Raw genomic sequence first — 20930 nt, forward strand, 5'->3', positions numbered from 1 at the left:
TCAAGCATGGCAATATACTTATTCTTGTCACAGAGTGTTTCACAGAATCACAGAATGGTTGAGGTTGGAAGGCACCTCTGGAGGCCATCTGGTCCATCCCTCCCTGATCAACCAGGGCCACCTACAGCTGGTTGCTAGGACCATGTCCAGGTGGCTTTTGAGTATCTCCAAGGGTGGAGACTCCACAGTCTCTCTGGGCAACCTGTGGCAGTGATCAGTCACCTTCACAGTGAAAAAGTGTTTCCTGATGTTCAAAGGGAATGTTGTGTATTTCAGTTTGTGTCCATTGCTTCTGGTCCTGTCACTAGGCACCACTGAAAAGAGCCTGGCTACATCCTCTTTGCACCCTTCTTTCAGGTATTTTTGTACATGGATAAGGATCCCCCCTGATGCTTCTCTTCTGCAGGCTGAACATTTCCAGCTCTCTCAGCCTTTCCTCAGAGGAGAGATGGTCCAGTCCCTTCATCATCTTCATGGCCCTTTCTTGGACTCTTTCCAGTATGTCCATGTCTCTCTTGTACTGCAGAGCCCAAAACTGGATACAGTACTTCAGGTGTGGCCTCACCAGTGCAAAGTAGAGGGCCAGGGTCACCTCCCTTGACCTGCTTACAATATTTTGGCTAATGCAGCCAAGGATACAATTAGCCGCATTTGCAGCAAGGGCACATTGCTGGCTCATGTTCAATTTGGTGTCCATGAGGACTGCCAAGGGCTTTTCTGCCAAGCTGCTTTCCAGCTGGGTGATCCCCAGATTGTACTGGTCGCTGGGATTGTTCCCCCCCAGGTGCAGGGCTTTGTACTTCCTTCCCCTTCTTGAAGTTGCTGTCAGGCCATTTACTCAGCCTGCTGAGGTCCCTCTGGATGGCAGCGTGACCCTCTGGCCTGTCAGCCACTCCTCCCAGTCTGCTGTTATCAGCAAACTTGCTGAGAGTACACTCTGGCCTGTCATCCAGCTCATTAATGAAGATGTTGAACAGGACTGGATACAGTACTGACCCCTGGGGTACACTGCTACTTACCATCCTCCAACAGGACTTTGTACCACTGATTACTACTCTCTGGACTCAGCCATTTAGTCAGTTTTCAATCCACCTCACTGTCTGCTCATACAACCCATACATTATAAGCTTGGATTAATGAAAATTACATTTCATTAATATGCAGTGAGATATTGGTGATCTGAGATTTTCCAGGACAGGATTAATTAATTTTTTTATTCATTTATATTTCATGTTGTACTTTGTCCTTTAAACCTAAAATGCCGTGTTCTGACACCTTTGAGATGCATGAATCCTTATTTTTACTCTGTGAATTACGTCCTTTGTGGAGTTTTGAGGTTAGGGCCTCTCTGGCCTTCAAGACCAAAAATCCTGTGGGTTGTCATTCTCTTGGAACTCGGCTGTGATACATTACTGCATAGGATTTAAATCATAGAATGGTTTGGTTGGAAGAGACCTTAAAGATCATCTAGTTTCAGCCCCCCTGCCGTGGGCAGGGACACCTTCCACTAGACCAGGTTGCTCAGAGCCTCATCCAGCCTGGCCTTGAACACTTCCAGGGAGAGGACATCAACAGCTTCTCTAGGCAACCTGTGCCACTGCCTCACCAACTCTCACCGTGAAGAATTTATTCCTAATATCTAATCTACATCTTCCCTCTTTCAGTTTAAAGCCATTGCCCCTTGTCCTATCACCACATGCCCTTGTAAAAAGTCCCTCCCCAGCTTTCTTGTAGGCCCCTTTAGGTACTGGAAGGCTGCTATAAGGTCTTCCCGGAGCCTTCTCTTCTCCAGGCTGAACAACCCCAGCTCTCTCAACCTGACTTTGTAGGAGAGGTGCTCCAGCCCTCTGATCATTTTCATGGCCCTCCTCTGGACTTGCTCCAACAGATCCATGTCCCTCTTGTGTTGGAGGCCCCAGAGCTGAAGGCAGTACTGCAGGGGGGGTGTCGTGACAGTAGAGTAAAGGGGGAGTATCGCCTGCTGGCCACACTGCTTTTGATGCAGCCCAGGATACGGTTGGTTTTCTGAGCTGCAAGCACACATTGCCAGATCATGTTGAGCTTCTCATCAACCGGCATCCCGAAGTCCTTCTTCTTAGGGCTACTCTCAATCTGTTCTCTGCCCAGCCTGTATTTGTGCTTGGGATTGCCCCGACCCATGTGCAGGACCTTGCACTTCGCTGTGTTGAACTTCATGAGGTTCACACGGGCCCACCTCTAAAGATCTTCATAGGTTGTGGTAATCAAAATGTTGGACTTGAAAGAAGAAACAGGAAGTGAGCTGAATAATAGCAAAAAAAATAAGGGAGGAATAGGCATTACACCAATAGTTTGAGCTATGCCCATGGCCTCTGAATCGTTCTGTGGTACCATGGTAAATGATCCACAGGTTGCACTTGGTTTTGAACAGGAGTTACCCCATAGCTGGCAGCTTCCCAGTGCCATGGAGCCTCCCTTCTGTACAGCTCTGGCAAGATTTGGGCAATACTCATCTAGAATTTTCAGCAGCGCTGTCTGAAGCTGAAAGTACGGTTTCTACCATGACATGAAGATACAATATAGCACAAAGGAAACAACGGTAACTGAGGAGGAGGAGGGAGGAAGGAATAAACTGTGTGTGCCATCACTGTTTAAATGGATCACATACCAATGTGCACAACTGAAGTTGAAAGAATTGATTTTCATGAGGCAGTTCAGATGGACTCATATGGCCCCTGAGAGTCTTTTCCTGCTAAAATCACAAATAATTAAAGTTACAAACCTCTAAAGAGAGCACATTAGTTGAGAGCCTGCTCTTCATTATTGCTTGGGGACAGTGAGAGTTCTCACTGTTCATTTTCACACTTAATTTATGTATATGTAGTTATTAAAAAAAAAAAAAGTAACAAATGGGATCAGTAACCTCCACTGCACATTGGTTGAGGATGTGTTCAGAAATTTTTATGAGTAAATTAACTTGATAGTCAAAGCTTCTACTCAAAAAATCCACTTGCCCACTTAGAGAAACTATAGTGAAATAAATTAGCACCTGAGATTAAAACTTATTTTTATACCAACTCTCCCCCTGCAGCAGACTTCCTTATTTTTTGCCTAGAATATATGTGCAGGACTTAGAATGATCAATGTCATAGGTATAAGCCTGCAAAATCATGAAAGTGTAAGAAACGTGAAGTGATAGGACTGTAATTTAGGAGATGATACTACTGTCATGTGCTATTTGAACAGTTAGAGTATGACAAAATGTCCTCTATTTTATTTCAGTGCCTTTTACTTCGTAGGCTGGTATCTTATTTTTAAAGTGAAAAATAATACACCTTTTCTGCCATTTTTTGAGAAAAAGATGTTTTTAATGTAGTATGCCTGTGAAAATTCCAGTAGAGAAAAATGTAATTTAAATCTCCTAATAATGTAAATGTTCTGAACCTTGAGTGTGGTGTTCAAGGATATACAATACATAACCTTTGACTAGTTTTGCAGGTATTTTTAAACTTCAGGAATGGCCTAAAGGGAACTTTTTTGTATGAATGAGATGTCTGTTGATAACTGCAGCTTGTCAAATTATAAGAATATAGTCTTTACAGTTTGTATGTAAGTGCATGCAGTTGTTGAAATTCAGAACAGAGGACAAATTATGAAATATACTCAGTTAAATTGTTATGCTTTCAGTAGCACATCAAAGATTCAGAAGCACTGTTCAGAGTTTTAATTTTTTAAAAAATATGGGTTTTTTTCTAATCCCTCGACTTTCTTTTTTCCTGCCCTGCCTATAACAAAGATTAATGTTTCTGACCCACCATACTATTATCTTAATCTTTTCCAGCACATGTGAATCTATATTCTACATTAGCCCCAAGAATAGTAATTAATCAAATTAATTAAATCTAAGTAATTAAAAGTTATCAATAAAAATCTGTTTTAACTTGTTCTGTATGAAAGGTGATCACATTCTATTATTTTCTCTGTGTGTAACGGTTGCATTGTTTGAAGCAATTAATAATTTTTGTCAATATGCTTCGAACAAACTTGTCGACAGTTCTTTTTGTTCAACTTTGTCTCCTTTCTCATTCCCTTTCTTGTTCTCTCTCTTTTCTCGCACAGTCGTGCATAATATTTGCATTCTCAGTTCCTTCTAACCCCCACTTCATCGCTTGAAAATAGATTTATTTATTCCTGCTCTCATTCCCTAGAAGCACTGTGTTGCCCACATTACATATACTATCACAGACATACCTGCTTCTGTGAGCAGGGTTTGGGGTTCTTAGTGTTTGGTTTTGGTTTCGTTTATTTGGTTGGGCAGAGTAGTTAATTTTGGCCACCAAGCTGGTGGACATCTTAAAAATAACTGTTTTCTTCATAAGGATGTGAATTCTACACTGTCCTTTGAGTTGTAGTCTTATTTTGAATACTGAACTCAGTGTGCTTCTCTGATAACCAGAAGGCTTAACATTGATGTCTTAATAAAATTAATTTTCCATATTCCTGGATATCCATGTCTGTGATATATTATGATATGGTCTCAGCAAATCACTCATCTGTGACCTTTACAGCATATTTATTTGTTAAAAAATTTATACCAGATCAGGATCAACAGTTGTTCATCTCTTTTCTATTTGGAAAGTAAGTTGTGAAAATGGCACTGGGAAGTCTGTGCTTGTATTTTGTTTTTCACAAACTGAATAAAGGTAGAGTTTCATTCAATATGTTACTAGACTCTTAAAAAGAATTTTGCTGAATTGATTTTGAATGAGTGAACAGATCAGCAAGAGCAAGCCCCTTGACTCTCATGAAAAAAATTAATTCAGCTATTAGTTTTTTATGTATCAAATATTAGGTATCGATATGGAATGCAGCATAGTGAATTTGTCTCTTTCTTCACCAAGACTTCAAGTTCATTTTTGTGCTGCATGTCTTTGTCTTTTTAATATAACTTGTACAAAGTTACTTCCGAGTAGACATTAGCTTTGGAATTACCTTGCTCAGAGGTTGTGCTCCAGCTTTGAGGCTACTTCTTGTATTTAATGAGGCAAAGTAAATTCTGAGACCATATGTGGAGATTCTGGTACAAATCAAAGGACTGACTGAAATAACAAGGGGTTTGGAGCGTCATAAAAAGCACCACTCTGTTACAGTGAAAGCTTTTAAGTATTTTAGTAGCCACGTATGAATGCTATACTGTTCCTATTAAATATTAGAAACAGAGCAATGAAGAAGCTGAATAAATAATTTGAACAGTGTGCTCTATAATTTCTAATCCATGTACCCACAATGCAAAGAATATAGGTTTCAAAGAGTTGTTAGTAAAAAAACCCATGGAACTTTAAGTATCTAGGAAGCCCTAGAAGTCTCAGCTTCTAGGCAAATTATCATACATGTAACTAAAGAGTTCAGGATTGTAGATCTGAATAGACAGACTGGCAGGAAGCCTGTCAGACTCACACTGGAAATTTTATCAAAATCAGCTTACAGAAAAAGAGGATTTCTGTTTAGGATAATTTGGCTTCTCCTCAGTTATGAGTCTTAATCATTTGACAAACTGTGAGTATTTCTAGTATTTATTTGAGATATTTCTCCTAGAAAACATGATTAACGGGAGTAGCATAGATGATTCCTTTTAACTAATTTAAGCATTTATCGACGTTTAAACTTGGAATTACCATTTAAAATTTTAGTGTACAATTTTAAAAAATTATTTATTTAAAATTTGAAGCCAGTTTTAGGCTTTAACATGCACCATTGATTTTGTTTGACATAGGTAAATAAAAGCAGACAATATTTAATATGATTGTGTTGTATTTGCACACCACACAAAAGGCAGTCATAAGCACAGCTTTTAGTTTGAGTTGGAAACTCTGCATGGACAATTGGCTTTCGTTTGAACCTATACCTGTTTCTGAGGTATATAAAAATGCATTTTCCAGTCTTTGCCACGTGGCAAATAGTAACTTGTAACTTCTTTGTCCTAGAGCAGTGCATATTTGCTGAACAGCTGAAACAAAGCAATCAAAGTAGTTAAATAAGATGGACTGGCAGACTGGAAAGGAGACTTTAAGATTTTGTTTGTGCATTAAGGATATTTTTGCTTATGTCACAAAGCAAACCTCCAAAAGAGTTTGCAAGGGGAACGGGCATCGCCTCAGTGTAGTCAGCATTGTTGAGTGGACGGGTCAGCAGTTTTGAGTGTTTCCAGGAGGGGAGCTGTAGGGGAGGAGAAGCAAGGAAACAGCATTTCCAGCATACCTCTGTAGTTTTTAGAAGAATGTTTAGCTCAGTCATGGCTAAATACAACCACAGACAAAATTATAACACACTATAGGAATTTCTTCAAAATCTAGACCAATGTATCTATCTTTTATTTTACTATTGACACAGCACTGCAGATCATATTCTTGTCCCAGAAGTTGATTTATGTTTCTCCCAATACTCATTAATATGATTGCCTTGTAGAGTAGCAATAATGACTTTCCCATTATCTTCAGTTAATTTTGAGAATGTTCAATTTAGCTGAAAATACTGAATGAAAATGTTTTCAATACTCTGAAAATTTTAATGCTGTGAAAACGCTTTAATATTGGCAAACTGAAATATATTGGTGTCGTTTCACTCTTCCTACCGTGCTATTTTTAAGAGACACTATGACATAGTAAGGGTTAGATTTTTCAAACATAGCTCATGTTTGACATATGACAGGTTTGGTTTTACTGTTTTGGGATAGTTTTTCAGCAGTGTGTCACTGTTTAAGGCTGGGCCGTCGCTTAAAGCAGATGGCAGATGCTCTCTGTTAACCCCGTCCTTTCCCAGAATGGGAAGGAGAGGGAGACAGACTTATAGGTTGGAAAGTTAAAACAAACTTTAATAAAACAACAACAATGAAAAGGAGTATAAATAATATTAAAACTAATACTACTAATAATAGAAATATACAAACCCAATATTGATCTTGCCCGTGATGACTGTGGCAGCTTGCAGTGCTCACGCATCCAGGCAGGCACCCAGATGTCCCAGACTGGACTCTGCAGCCGACAGGAACCGGATTCAGGCATGCACAGATCGGGGTTGGAGGCAGGAGAGCGAGCAGAGACATAGAATCATAGAATCGTTATGATTGGAAGAGACCTCAAAGATCATCAAGTCCAACCGTATACCTAACGCCACTAAACCCTCTAAACCATGTCTTGAAGCACCACATCTAAACGTTTTTGGAACACCTCCAGAGATGGGGAGTCCACCACCTCCCTGGGGAGCCTGTTCCAATACTTAATGACTCTTACAGTGAAGAAATTCTTCCTAAATATCCAACCCAAACCTCTCCTGGCGCAATTTGAGACTGTTTCCTCTTGTCCTATCACTAGTTACTGGAGAGAAGAGACCGAACCCCACCTTGTTATAGCCTCCTTTCAGGTAGTTATAGAGGGCGATTGGGGATCACCTCAATGTCCTTCTCGTAGTGAGGGGCCCAAAACTGGACACAGTATTCAAGGTGCGGCCTCACCAGCATAGAGTACAAAGGGATGATCACTTCCCTAGTCCTGCTGGCCACGCTATTTCTGATACAGGCCAGGATGCTGTTGGCCTTCTTGGCCGCCTGGGCACACTGCTGGCTCATATTCAGCTGGCTGTCGACCAGCACCCCCAGGTCCTTTTCCTCCCGGGCCATGAAGGAAAGAGGGCTGTCCCCTGTGATCCCTGAGCTTTATACCGAGTATTCCCGTGGGTGGGATGGAATACTGCATTGGTCAGGCCTTGGTCACCTGTGCCCTCTGCAGCTTCCTTGGGGTGCGACCCCTCCTCTGTCTTCCCCCCACAAGGAGCCCAAGACAACCCGCAGGGAGCAAGCATATACACATGGGCCTGTCTGTGTAACAATCCCGCTTCTACCCCAGCAACAACTACAGATGTTAAGCACCATCACCTCTGAAAGCAGGCACTGCCTGAAACCTGTAGTTAGCTTCAGAAAGTGCAGTTACTAAAAAAGTTAACTGAAGGAAAAAAAACCTACTGAAAGGAGAAATGGTCCTGTTTTAGCCAAACCAGGACACAGTGTTTAGAAGACAGGATGATGCTGTTTTCAACTGCAAATTGAAAAACTGAAAGACACAAAACTGCTGATTGCATTCTAAATTTTTAAATTTTAGATCTTATTACTTTAAGTAATAACGTGAAATGTTCTAAGATGAAGCAAGCATTTCCCAACTTCCATTAAAATTGATGAAGGGAAACTTTCTAACAATGTTAAACTTACTAAAGCTGAGTTCTGCAGCATCACCTGTGTTATATGAATAGCCAAAAATTTAATCAAACAATTTAGTTTGAAGTGAGGAAGGTGGGGCAAAAGAGAGTTCACCAAGACCTTTACAGCAGCCATAGAGGTGTTGAGATAGTAAGTGAAGCTTCTACAGTGAAGAGTAGAGGAGGATGAATATACATATCTTGAACTTTTTCTAAAAGCATGGACAAAGAATTTAATTTCTCTTTCTCTTGAATGTTTTCCTGCCATTCCCGTACTTTTGTCCTAACAGCTTAGTCTTTCTGGTGGTTTTGGATTCATGACTTAACAAATGTTGCTTCCAAATGGCCATCTGTGATTGAAAACTAGTGCTTATTCTGACATGGCATGGCATGGCATAACTTCAGTTTTAATTTCTGTCTTTAGCCAGTGCTGACCATATCTTGACTTTGTAATTTTTCCCTTTTCTACTCTTAATCTTTTATTTGGTCTTGTCTCTTCTCTCTCCTTCAACCTTTTCTCCTCTTTCTTTATCTCTGTCCCTGCCACCCCCTGCAAATGACTGACCATGCAGTGAATTTATTTATTTAAATTTTTTTTTCGTCTTTTAGAAGTAACTTTAAAAAGACATTTGAAGACGATATTCTAAATCTGTTTTAAAGACTGTACTTTAAATTGGAGACTTTTTATCTTAAATTTTAATTATTTTTTCAGTGTTTACTATTTTTCTGTATAAACATTCATGTTTGCATAAAAATGATATATAAGAATGTAGGTTATACTGAAAATGTATTTTCTACAATGTATTATTTATTTTGCTGGTTTGTCGAACAGAGAAAATGTGGGTGATACAGTGGCAATAAATGGCTGACTAGCTTTGCATTTTTGTGCACATGTGCATAGTCTTAAAATACTTCTACTGCAGTTGCATGTGAACTTTGTCAGTACACTGCCAAACTCATATTCAATCCTTTATACAGAATATAGGTACTGAACTCTCTGAGTTTGAGGCAATATTACATGTAGCTTGACAGACAGTCAGAAATTCCATCTTCATTGAATGGGTATGCTTTTTTTTTTTCTGGATTGCCAGTTGAATTTTCAGCTGCTTTCCTTCTCATTCATCACACTTGATTTCAAAAATTCTCATGAGACATGCTTTCCAAACATTCAGTGCAACTACAATAGTGAGTAGTCTTGATGAAAGAGCTACTGTTCTATTTTTTCTTTTGTGTATACAGTGAAGACTTTCTTTTTTTGTTGTTATTTGTAAAGGTACAGCTGTGATTTACTGATTCAGATTTTTAAATACAGAAGTGTTTCTTGGGACACACAGAGCTGGAGAAGCTAAGAATTCTCAGATGCCATGATGATAAGCATTATGAGAACCTAGTGAAATTGGGTTAGCAACTTTTTCCCTAGAGTAACATATGTACTAATTTATACCCTTTGTGAAAACAGTGACTGTCTACTTTGTGAACATGTTGAAAGTAAGTTCTGGTATTGATGATGGTAAAAGCCAAACTGAGTATTATCCCTTATTAATGAAATGTGGTGTGACTAAAATAGCTAATGTTTGAAAAATTAAACTGATACTTTTTACTCTGTAAAGTCTCCCTGTTTTGTCCCACTGTAGTTGTTATCCTTTTTTCTGTTCAAATGCACTGCTTTTTTCAGTTCAGAATCAAGCTACTGATGTGAGGAAAATCTCTCCCAAGTTACAACTTGTCAGCAGATCCATAGCTACTCTGTTCTCTTTCTTACCTGAAGCTTATACTGTTAGAGAGTATTTTTTCAGCATTTTCTGTTTACTTGCTTTGGAGTTATATCCATCTTCTAACTACAGCTATTTTTAGTATAAACAAAAGAAAAGAAAACTTTCTCAATAAAGAACAAAGATTGAACTCCCCGATCGGCAACTAAAATTGAGTAATTATCAAGACAATAGTATCTTTAAATTAAAATGTCTAACATATTAGATAGTGCTGATATAGTCTATTAACAAATGAATTAACTATTTTTACTGTCTTTCTAGGATATCCAAACAGAACTGCTGTCTGTATTGGTATCTCAAGCTCACCTATTGACTTTATTACAAAGATTTCTGGCTGCTTCATTATTAATGGCTAAAATCATTGGTTTTCCACAAATCTTTCCTTTTTCTAACTTTTGTCAAAGTAGTGATTTGTTTGAAGCAAACCAACTTTTTCTGCTATTGTAAAAATGACACTGTTTGATCTCCCAGGTGCTGGTTCATAAAGACCTGTGACTTCTAGTGCCAAAAAAGCAGTTATTCACCCACCAGAGTTTTGCTCTATTAAGATTTTGCTACAAATGCAGCACTATGATGTTCAGATTTGTGCAAATTTGAGTAATTTTTCCACAGTATGAAAGTTTTACTGAAAGCAGATTAACACTTATTTTGTCTTCTGGTATTTTTTATACAGCAGAAGAATGTTATTAACATGGAATAATTTTGCATCTGTTCGGTTGCTAATGATTAAACTCTTTTGTGATTTGTACAGATAAGCACAAGGACTGCTCTGGTGTAACTTTACATCTGACACATCAAAAGTAAGTATGCTTAAAAATACTTACATATTGTGATTTTTTTTTTTTCATCAGAAGAGAAGGCAGGGAAACCCCTCCTCTAGATTCCTTTGAAAATATGTGAAATAAAAATGATACATACTTCACAATATTAAGAATTTTGAATCCATGTGTCATCTGTTGGCAAAAATTTTAATTTCTACTAAGAAACTGAATGAAACAGTGCTATCAATACTACATTAATCCAGCTTAAGAGCTTCGTATTTAGAAATCTGAGACAAGGACAGCAATTATGTAGATGATCATTTTGTCCTATTTCAAATACTTTGTAGAAGATGCTTTAAAAATTGTAGCTCTATGAAAAAAATGAGGGAAAGGGAAGTGCTGTGTAACAGCTACTTTCTCAGTAGACCAGTTTCAGATGTAGTCCAACATTTAGAAATTAGTGGTGTAAAATGATATTGCATCTCGTGTTACATGCAGTTGAGTTTTACAAAGGACTTGTTTAGCAGAACTTGGGTTTTGAATTTCAGGCAGCCTTTGATTGCTGGAATGTATCTTATGATGTCTGTGAACACTGTAATACCACCAGGCGAGAAAGGTGAGTCTTAATTTTACAAAGTGATTGTATGATTTCAGCATCTGACTTGTTTTTACTGCTTATTGGAGAAAAACATTTGTCAGGGACTTGCTGAATTTTAGATGGACAAATTAATTGCTTAATTAAACAAATGATGAAAAAAATAGTTCTCATTTTAAAATTGTATCATGTTTCCCAATGACTACATTGGCAAAAGTGATCAATGTTGTAGAAATCAATGTTGTACAAAACAGTAATCACTGTGCAATACTGAAGTTTCTAGAATTCTTAAGAGTATTTCTTTGATTTATTTTCATCTTAATATTTTACCAAAAAAGCCCCACCTATTTTCTTATTCCTCCCTCCCCCCAGAAAAAAAGGTAAAATTTTTTGGACTCTTCTTCATTTGCATTTGTCATTCATGCTATTTGTGATTTACTAAGGGTTCAGTTTTAATAAATTAATTTCTCCCAGTAAGGAGGTGCTTTATAAAAATTTTATTGCTGTGTTCCTAGTTGGTTCAAAGGTCAGAATGCTGAAAAAAACATTGTAAAACAAAGCTTCCAAACAGTTTCTGTTCAGAAGCCTACTCAGTGGATTTTTATCTGCAGCTGAGCTTGGATAGTCCCAATATAATTTCTTCGAGCTAGCATGGAATGTTCTGTTTTAAGGAAGCTGAATGCTAACTGTACATTTTCCTATGCTATACTGGAATTTTAAATTAGATATCTGAGAACACCATTTGTCCCATTTACAGTTAGCTGCCTAAATAGGATGAGGTTGCCAAATCCTCATCTGACTCCAACTGTTTGTTGAATTCAGCAACTTGAAATCTTTTTTGATTTAAATTGAAACTTGACATGTTTTGCTCTTCAATATCAAAACATATCAAACATATCCCCCCACCCCCCTCAAATATTTGATCAATGTAGAAATCTACTTTTTCAGCTGGAAGGGTGCGCGAAAGGGGAACAAAAACAGTTCTATGCATGTTGATAACTGCCTTCTCATGTTCAATCAAATTTGGAGTTCTTAAGTAAAGCATTAAGTTTGTTGTAACAGGAAAAATGCAGCCAGTCCCCACATACCTCTCAGAGAGGCATCAGAAGAGGAGTTTCTCTGTAGGCTCTTCCTTAGTTACTGTTACTGTATCTAACACAAGTACTAGACTGCAGACATTATCTGTAGAGCACTTCTCGGCCAGTCTGCATCTAACCCTAAATCTTTAAGTCTCGGCCTGGAATTATAAGATCTAAAAATCAAACCTTCATTATAAATTGTATCATTTAGAATTGTATCAGTTTATTTTAATTTTCTCCTGAGTGGACTATTTACAGTTTACTCAGTCGGCAAGGCATGCAGCAGTGACAACAGTGAGTTCTGCAGCCAAGCACTAGATTAAGGTGGACAGGGAGGGCCAAGAGCCAGGGAAACCCAAGGAAGAGCAGCGAGTCCTGCCAGGAACCAGCAGCTCTTGCAAGCGAGGCTGACATGTCCTGGGCATTGCCAGGAGCAACTGCAGGAGATTTAAATGGCCCTAAGGAGGGCCAGCAACCAGGGTGAGCAAACAGGGCGAAGTGCAGCAGTTTGCATGCAAAGGCACGCAGGAAGGGTGCTGAAGCTTTGCCACCTCGACCAGGGAGCAATGGTATCCACGTGGCAGAAAGCCATGGCCTATCTAAGCTCAGCACCCAGAAGAGTGACACAGTGTCCCAGACTGAGCTCTGGAGGCAACACGCTGCCACCCAGGTGTTGGGCTGCAGAGTTTGCCCTGCTCTTGTGCCAGTACCGGATGGCAGCAGTGAGCCCAACTGTGGGAGATGGAGATGTGTCCAGGTAGAGGAAGTCCTCCACTGAGTGACAGAGCTCCAGGAGGAGTTGAGTAGACTGAGGAGTACCAGGGAATGTGAGAGAGAAATAGACTACTGGAACTGCACCGTGCCTTTCCTGAGACAGGCCCAACACGCAGACAGGATGCATGATACGGAGGATTCCCTGTCTCCTCTGCACCTGGCTGAACACAGTAACTTGGAAGATAAGGAGCAACGGCGACAAGCTCCTGCCAGGCACGGCAGGCGTGTCTCCTCGGTGACTGCCCCACCTTCCCTGGTGCCCTTGCAAAATAGGTATGAGGCTCTGCAAGTGGAATCAAACAATAACAAGGACGATGGTTCATCTGACTTGAAGTTGCTGAGGTTAAGTCAGCGTCAGCCTGGCATCAAAACTGCTTTAAGGGTGGTTGTTGTAGGAGACTCTCTCCTGCAGGGATCAGAAGGCCCAATATGGTGATCGGATCCACTCTCTGGGGCAGTGTGCTGCCTCCCTGGGGTGCAGGTTAAGGACATGAAGAGAAAGATTCCTACCCTAGTGCAGCCCTCAGATTATCATCCATTACTCATTTTTCAGATAGGCAGTGATGAGGTTGGAACTAGAAGTCCGAATCAAGAGAGACTGGGATAACTGGTTAAGGGATCAAGAGCACAAGCAGTGTTCTCGTCTGTTCCCACAGCTGCAGGGAATGATGAGGTCAGAAACAGGCAGAGCCAGCATATCAGTAACTGGCTTCAAGACTGGTGTCATCAGCAGAATTTTGGCATTTTTGATCACAGGTCAGCCTATATGACACCACACCTGCTGGCAACAGACAGGGTATGCCTGTCGCTAAGCAGGAAAAGGATCTTTGCACAGGAATTAGCAGGGCTTATCGAGAGACCTTTAAACTAGATTTGAAGGGGGAAAGGGATAAAACAAAGTTTGCCAGAGGTATGCCTGGGGGTGACGTGTCAATGTTTGAGGGATGCTATGCTAACAAGGTCCTTGGGTCTGCCGCCACAGAGGAGGTAGAGGATGGAGAGCCAAGCGACAGTAAAGGCACAAGGGTCATTGATGGGTTAAATACTATGGAAGAGTCTGAGAATGCTCATGTAGGAATTAGGGCTTCTTCCCCCAAAAAGGTACTTCATCTGGGCTACTGATCCCTCCACATCTCTGCCAATGCATGTAGCATGGGAAGCAAACAGGAGGAGCTGGAAGCTATTGTGCAGCAAAAAAACTATGACACAGTTGCCATCACAGAAACATGGTGGGATGTTTCACATAACTGGAGTGCTGCAGTGGATGGCTATAAACTCTTCCGAAGGGACAGGCAGGAAAGGAAAAGTGGTGGGGTGGCCCTGTATATTAGGAAGTGTTTTGACTGTCTAGAGCTTGAAGGGACAGGCAGGAAAGGAAAAGTGGTGGGGTGGCCCTGTATATTAGGAAGTGTTTTGACTGTCTAGAGCTTAATGATGGTAGAGTTGAGTGTTTATGGGTAAGAATCAGGGGGAAGGCCAACAAGGCAGACATCATGGTGGGATTCTGCTACAAACTACTCAACCAGGATGAAGAGGTAGATGAAATGTTCTATAACACTGGGGAAAAGTCTCATGATTCGTAGCCCTTGTTCTCATGGGGGAATTCAACCTATCAGATGTCTGCTGGAAATACAACACAGCGGAGAGGAAACAATCTAGGAGGTTCCTGGAGTGTGTGGAAGGTAACTTCCTGACACAGCTGGTGAGGGAGCCAGCTAGGGCAGGTGCTCCACTGAACCTGCTGTTTGTGAATGGAGGAGGACTTGTGGGTGATGTGATGGTTGGAGGCTGTCTTGGGCATAGTGATCATGAAATTATAAGAGTTCTTGATCCTTGGAGAAGAAGGGAGGGGGGTGAGACAAACTGCTAACTTAGACTTTCAGAGGGCAGACTTTGGCCTGTTCAGGAGTCTGGTTGACAGAGTCCCTTAGGAGGCAGTCCTGAAGGGGAAAGGGGTTCAGGAAGGCTGGGCATTCTTCAAGAAGGACTCTTAAAGGCACAGCAGCAGGCCGTCCCCATGTGCCAAAAACCAAGCCATCGGGGAAGAAGACTGGCCTGGCTGAACAGAGAGCTTTGGCTGGAACTCAGGAAAAAAAGGAGAGCTTATAACTTTTTGGAATAAGAGGCAGACAACTCAGGAGGACTGGAAGGGTGTTGTGAGGTTATGCAGGGAGAAAATCAGAAGGGCTGAAACCCAGATAGAACTTAATCTGGCTACTGCTCTAAAAAGACAATTAAAAATGTTACTATAAATACATGAACAACAAGAGGGCTGAGGCGAATCTCCATCCTTTGTTGGATGTGGAGGGAAACACACTGATAAAGGCTGAGGAAAAGGCTGAGGTACATAATGCCTGCTTTGCCACAGCCTTTAGTAGCAAGACCAGTTCTTCAGGTACCCAGCCCCTTGATCAGGAAGACAGGAATGGGAAGCGGAATGAAGCCCCCATAATCCAAGAGGAAGTTGTTAACAATCTGCTACACCACTTGGACACACACAAGTCTATGGGGCCAGATGGGATCCACCCAAGGGTACTGAGGGAGCTGGTGGAAGTACTTGACAAGCCACTTTCCGTCGTTTATCAGCAGTCCTGGGTAACCAGTGAGGTTCCAGTTGACTGGAGGTGAGCGAATGTGACATCCATCTACAAGAAGGGCCAGAAGGAGGATCCAGGGAACTAAGGCCTGACAGCCTGGATGCTGAGGCAGGTTATGGAGCAGATCATCCTGAGTGCCATCAAGGGGCACATACAGGACAACCAGGTGATCAGGCTCAGTCAGCATGGGTTTATGAAAGGCAAGTCCTGCTTGACTAACCTGATCTCTTTCTATGACAAAGTGACCCGCTTAGTGGATGAGGGAAAGGCTGTAGGTGGTGGTTTTTTGGACTTTTTAGTAAAGTTTTTGATGCTGTTTCCCACAGCATTCTTCTGGAGAAACCGGCTGCTCATGGCTTGGATGGGCATGCTTTTTGCTGGGTGAAAAACTGGCTGGATGGCTGGGCCCAGAGAGTGGTGGTGAATTGAGTTAAATCCGGTTGGCAGCCGGTCACAAGTGGTGTTCCCCAGGGCTTGATATTGGGGCCAGTTGTGTTTAACATCTTTATCAATGATCTGGACGAGGGGATCGAGGGATTGAGTGCACCCTCAGTAAGTTTGCAGTCAACACCAAGTTGGATGGGAGTGTTGAACTGCTTGAGGGTAGGAAGGCCCTACAGAGGGATCTGGACAGGCTGGATCAATGCATGAGGCTAACTATATGAAATTCAACAAGGCTAAGTGCTGGGTCCTGCACTTGGGTCATAACAACCCCATGCAACACTGCAGGCTTGGGGAAGAGTGGCTGGAATGCCCAGGTGGCCAAGAAGTTCAGTCGCATCCTGGCTTGTATCAGAAACAGTGTGACCAGCAGGACCAGGGAAGTGATCGTCCCTCTGTACTTGGCCCTGGTGAGGCCACACCTCGAGTGCTGTGTTCAATTTTGGGCCTGTCACTAGAGGACAGACATTGAGGTGCTGGAGTGTGTCTAGAGAAGTGCAACGAAGGTGGTGAAAGGTCTAGAGCACAAGTCTTATGGGGAGCGGCTGAGGGAGCTGGGGTTGTTTAGCCTGGAGAAAAGGAGGCTGAGGGGAGACCTTATCACCCTCTACAACTACCTGAAAGGAGGTTGTAGTGAGGTGGGGGTCAGTCTCTCCTCCCAAGTAATGAGTGATAGGACAAGAGGAAGTGGCCTCAATTTTCCCCAGGGGAGGTTTAGATTGAATATTAGGAAAAATTTCTTCACTGAAAGGGTTGTCAGGCACTGGAACAGGCTGCCCTGGAAAGTAATTGAGTCACCATCCCTGGAGGCATTTAAAAGGCACGTAGATGTGGTGCTGAGGGACATGGTTTAGTGGTGGCCTTGGCCATGCTAGGTTTATGGTTGGACTCAATGATCTTAAAGGTCTTTTCCAACCTAAACCAGTCTATGATTCTATAGCTATGTTTATTTTAAGTGTCCCTCAACATAGTCTGTAACAAATGTATTACTTTGTTAAATAATAATAGGGTATGCTGGAAAAAATACTACTGAGATTCAGTCCCATTTGGTATGTACATCATCACAGAAATTAATTTTCAGGTGACTTGTACCATATTTTATTAGTTTTTCTTTACAGATGTCTTGAGATAGATACTGCATAAGATATTATCCCATATCTTTTGAAATTGTCTGTTGTGTAGTGTAGGTGTTCCTTTTGTAAACCACACTGAATGAGGTACAGTACTGTAACTTTTCTCTGTTTGATAAATAAATTGTCTTTGTTTATTGCCATCATATTTTAACAGCTGTTGATGCAGACATTGCCTGCCATTACAAAAGGTTTCCAATGCACCTTTTTGCCTACAGAGTTCATACACACAGACTAGGTAAGAGTTTTATTGTAACATAGAAATATCAAATACTTAACAGTAAAATGCTGACACTGTAACATTTTTTTAGAAGTATGTCTCATGTTCACATACGTATTGGTATGTTATAGGCAAAGTAGTGAGTGGATACAGAGTGAGAAACGGTCAATGGACATTGATTGGTAGACAGAGTCCACAACTACCACAGGTTGGTTGGTTTTTAATTCTAACTGTAATTTGTAATTACTTTTATTTAAAACTGAGAAGCTTTATTGGCAGTGATGTACCCACAGATTTGCGTCATGGAGTTTCCGCTGGTACGTGGTGGTGTGCCACTGGAAGTGAGTACTGCCAGATATTATCATGATTACATTATGATGCAAAAACTATTCTGAAATTACTATTCAGATGTGTAGCACTGTCATTCTTTTGTGTGTGTATATTGACATAAATAAGGCATTTTCACTAACTATGGTGAATCATCCTCTCTTTCAGGCATTCTATCCAGTAGAACATCCTGTAGATGTTAGCTATGATGATATCCTAGCAGCTAGGTGTGTGTTCAGTGGTGAAGGCAGAGCTACAGAGACACATATAGGGTAAATTTTCTCTTATTTTCTCAGTTTCCTAACTATTTTTTCCCAAGGTGTTGGTTATGCGTAGAAATGTATTTGTTTCATGTTTTCTTCCAAGATGATTCTAACAAACTGTTAAATTCTGCCAGAATGGTCTATTTTACTGTCTAGTCTGCTAAAGATTTAACCCTACACAATGTTCATTGCCTTTACTTATGTGAATAACCACTTTGCTGATTTGTTCAGAACATTTCTCAGGTGAAGCTATGCTGCCAAACACCTTACTAAGATGTTGAGCAGTTCTTTACTTAGAGAAGGATTCAGAATATCCATTCTAAAAATGTAATTTTTTTAAGCATTTGAAGTTATTTACTGTCTAAAATAAAAAAATAAAGCTTCACAATTTCTCTTCATTATTTCAGAAAGAAAATTTAAGCAAGCTTGTAAAATTCTGGTAAATTTTGACCCATCATAAAATCTAACCTTAAAAATTTGGAATAATATACCAGTTACATTTTTTCAATATAAAAATATACAGGCTTTTATGAAAAACAGTAAAAACATAGATAACTAATAATAATAAATAGGAAAATCTGAACTGTGTTTGTCAGTGATGCTATTCAGCCAAAGATGACAGACAGACCTCTATAAGACCAAGTTGACAAATACAACTGTAAAATAGATGCAATATTAATATTCTTTTAACTGGCTTCAGTTCTTTGAACCATGATTTACTGCCTATGTGGAGATATAAAGATACCTTGCAGAAATCTCTCTGTTCTGGAAGTATGTGCTGCAGCACCCCAAGGGATGAGTTTTTTACTGCACTGAGCACCCTAAGATTGCATCTCAGTAGGGGGTTAAGGATTCAAGACAGATTTCTCACCTTTCAGGGGCTAGTTGAAATACTGATGAGTAGCAGCTGAATCAAAATGAATTCTTTGAGAAAAGGTTTTTGCAAAGATCATAACGCTAACAAAAATATATCCAAACCCTTAATTTAACTGTAGACCTTTTTTTAGCAAGTTCTAAAAGTTTCTGTCACGTTTCTGTAACATTCCCTGAAGTGGTTCCTCTTTATTGAATAATCCTTACAGTCTAAGAAACAGTCCTAGGACAATTGTGGTCTTTTCTTTAAATGTACTAGTGTGCTTTCAGTGAGGAAGTAATAGGAATGGAAATTAAAGAAAGAAGCAGACCTTTACATTTTTATTACATAATTTCTGCCTATGAATTTTGAGAAACAACGCGTAAGCATTTTAAGCAAATATTTAAACTATTACACAAAAACTGATGCATAATACGGAAGTATATATGGTTGGAAAATAATTTTCACCATAATATGAAATGAATGGATGAAAGGGAATGCATTCACAATGCAAATGAAAGTTCTTTAAATCTTGGAAAATGTTATCCTGATATTGCAGTTGTCTTGCTCCCATTCAGAATGACTTGTTGGTCCAAAAGAAATATTAAAAGGACCTTTGAGTTCCAAATATAAATACTGAAAAAATGTGAAATGCATATGTGAAAGGAAAGCTGTGAAATAATACATATCTGAAAAGGATCAGATCAAGTCTGCATGTTCACTTTCCCAGTCACTGTATTTAATTTTCTGCCTGTGTTCTTGTTTTTTCATAAACTAGCTGGAAAAAAGGTCTTAAATTCCTTATGTGATTTATCTTTAATATACATAGAAGGCAGGGCTAAAACAAACTCAAGAGTTCACTTTGTTCATTCACCTTTCCAAAGCTGATCAGTTAAAACTTAACCATTCATAATATATGCTAACTGAAGTTAAAACATGGCATATTCTCAATGTTATACTTTCTTAACTGTGTAATTATTTCTATGATAGTCAACTAGTCCCTTTCATATGAATGAAGTGTCCTTTTTGGTCAAGTCTGTTACTTAGTATCTAACTTGGGGAGAGAGGATAGATATTCTTGTTTTGTTTTTATACCTTCCTTACTGTGCTGTTTGTTTCTTTACACAATTGGTCTTGTTTTTTTTCATATTTTTCTTTAGTTACGCTAACTGCTTTCTATTATCTTAAATTATCTCATGACCTCCATGGTTCACACTAACCTTTCTCATCCTGCTTCCTCTCCTAGTCTGAGAAATTAAATTAAGTATTGAGGCACGCCTTTTAAATGTGTAGAGTTTGGCAAACCAAGGTTCAGAAGTGAAACCTGATTTTGCTTGTGCAGATGACTACATACAATTTCAGGGTAATTACGTGAGCACAGACAATGTCTTTGGTATAAAGAGGTGAGGCAGGAGTCACTGTTTCAAAAGTTTTATAAATCATCCATTTCAGTTAGCTGGATTTCTCCTCAAGCTCAAACTTTTGCAAATTAAAGGGTTGAATTATCCTTTGTCAAATAAGAAGGACATCAACTAATCCTAATTTATAAAGCAAGATTTCTTCTAGTCTTTGCTACAGACCAGTAAGTACTCCATGCAAGCAGCCACTGCAGTTTTATAACAGATAACTTAATGGTGTTTCAGAGTAAACATTAGAGTGTCAAGTAGCATATATAGCTTACCAGTCTAAGGGGTATCAAAGAACTGCAGCCCACTCTGTGTAAAAATCATGTCTCTGTAAAGGAAAGTGCCATTGGCCACAGTGGCTGCTTGTTTTTCCAGTTGCAGTGCAATGTATTGTTGAAAACATGTATTGTTTAAAAATAGTACAACCTGTATCTTTTCCTTTCAAAATATGTTTAAGAGGTTTTGTACCATTCAAGAGAAGGTTTA

At 40.0% G+C, this 20930-nt stretch overlaps 1 protein-coding gene across 5 annotated transcripts in view; it reads left to right on the top strand.

Moving 5' to 3' along the window:
• The window catches only part of PAM (peptidylglycine alpha-amidating monooxygenase), an 80867-nt gene that overhangs the window by 21211 nt on the left and 38726 nt on the right, over positions 1 to 20930 (top strand). For all 5 annotated transcript variants that reach the window (XM_009696337.1, XM_009696338.1, XM_009696339.1 and 2 more), the window contains exons 7-11: positions 10750 to 10798; positions 11308 to 11375; positions 17533 to 17613; positions 17727 to 17803; positions 18091 to 18194. In XM_009696337.1, the coding sequence (XP_009694639.1) occupies positions 10750 to 10798; positions 11308 to 11375; positions 17533 to 17613; positions 17727 to 17803; positions 18091 to 18194 (379 nt within the window). The remainder of the gene's footprint in view (positions 1 to 10749; positions 10799 to 11307; positions 11376 to 17532; positions 17614 to 17726; positions 17804 to 18090; positions 18195 to 20930) is intronic.

The sequence above is a fragment of the Cariama cristata genome, unplaced genomic scaffold (genome assembly GCF_000690535.1).
Source record: "Cariama cristata isolate BGI_N322 unplaced genomic scaffold, ASM69053v1 scaffold283, whole genome shotgun sequence".
In the NCBI taxonomy this organism is placed as follows: Eukaryota; Metazoa; Chordata; class Aves; order Cariamiformes; family Cariamidae; genus Cariama; species Cariama cristata.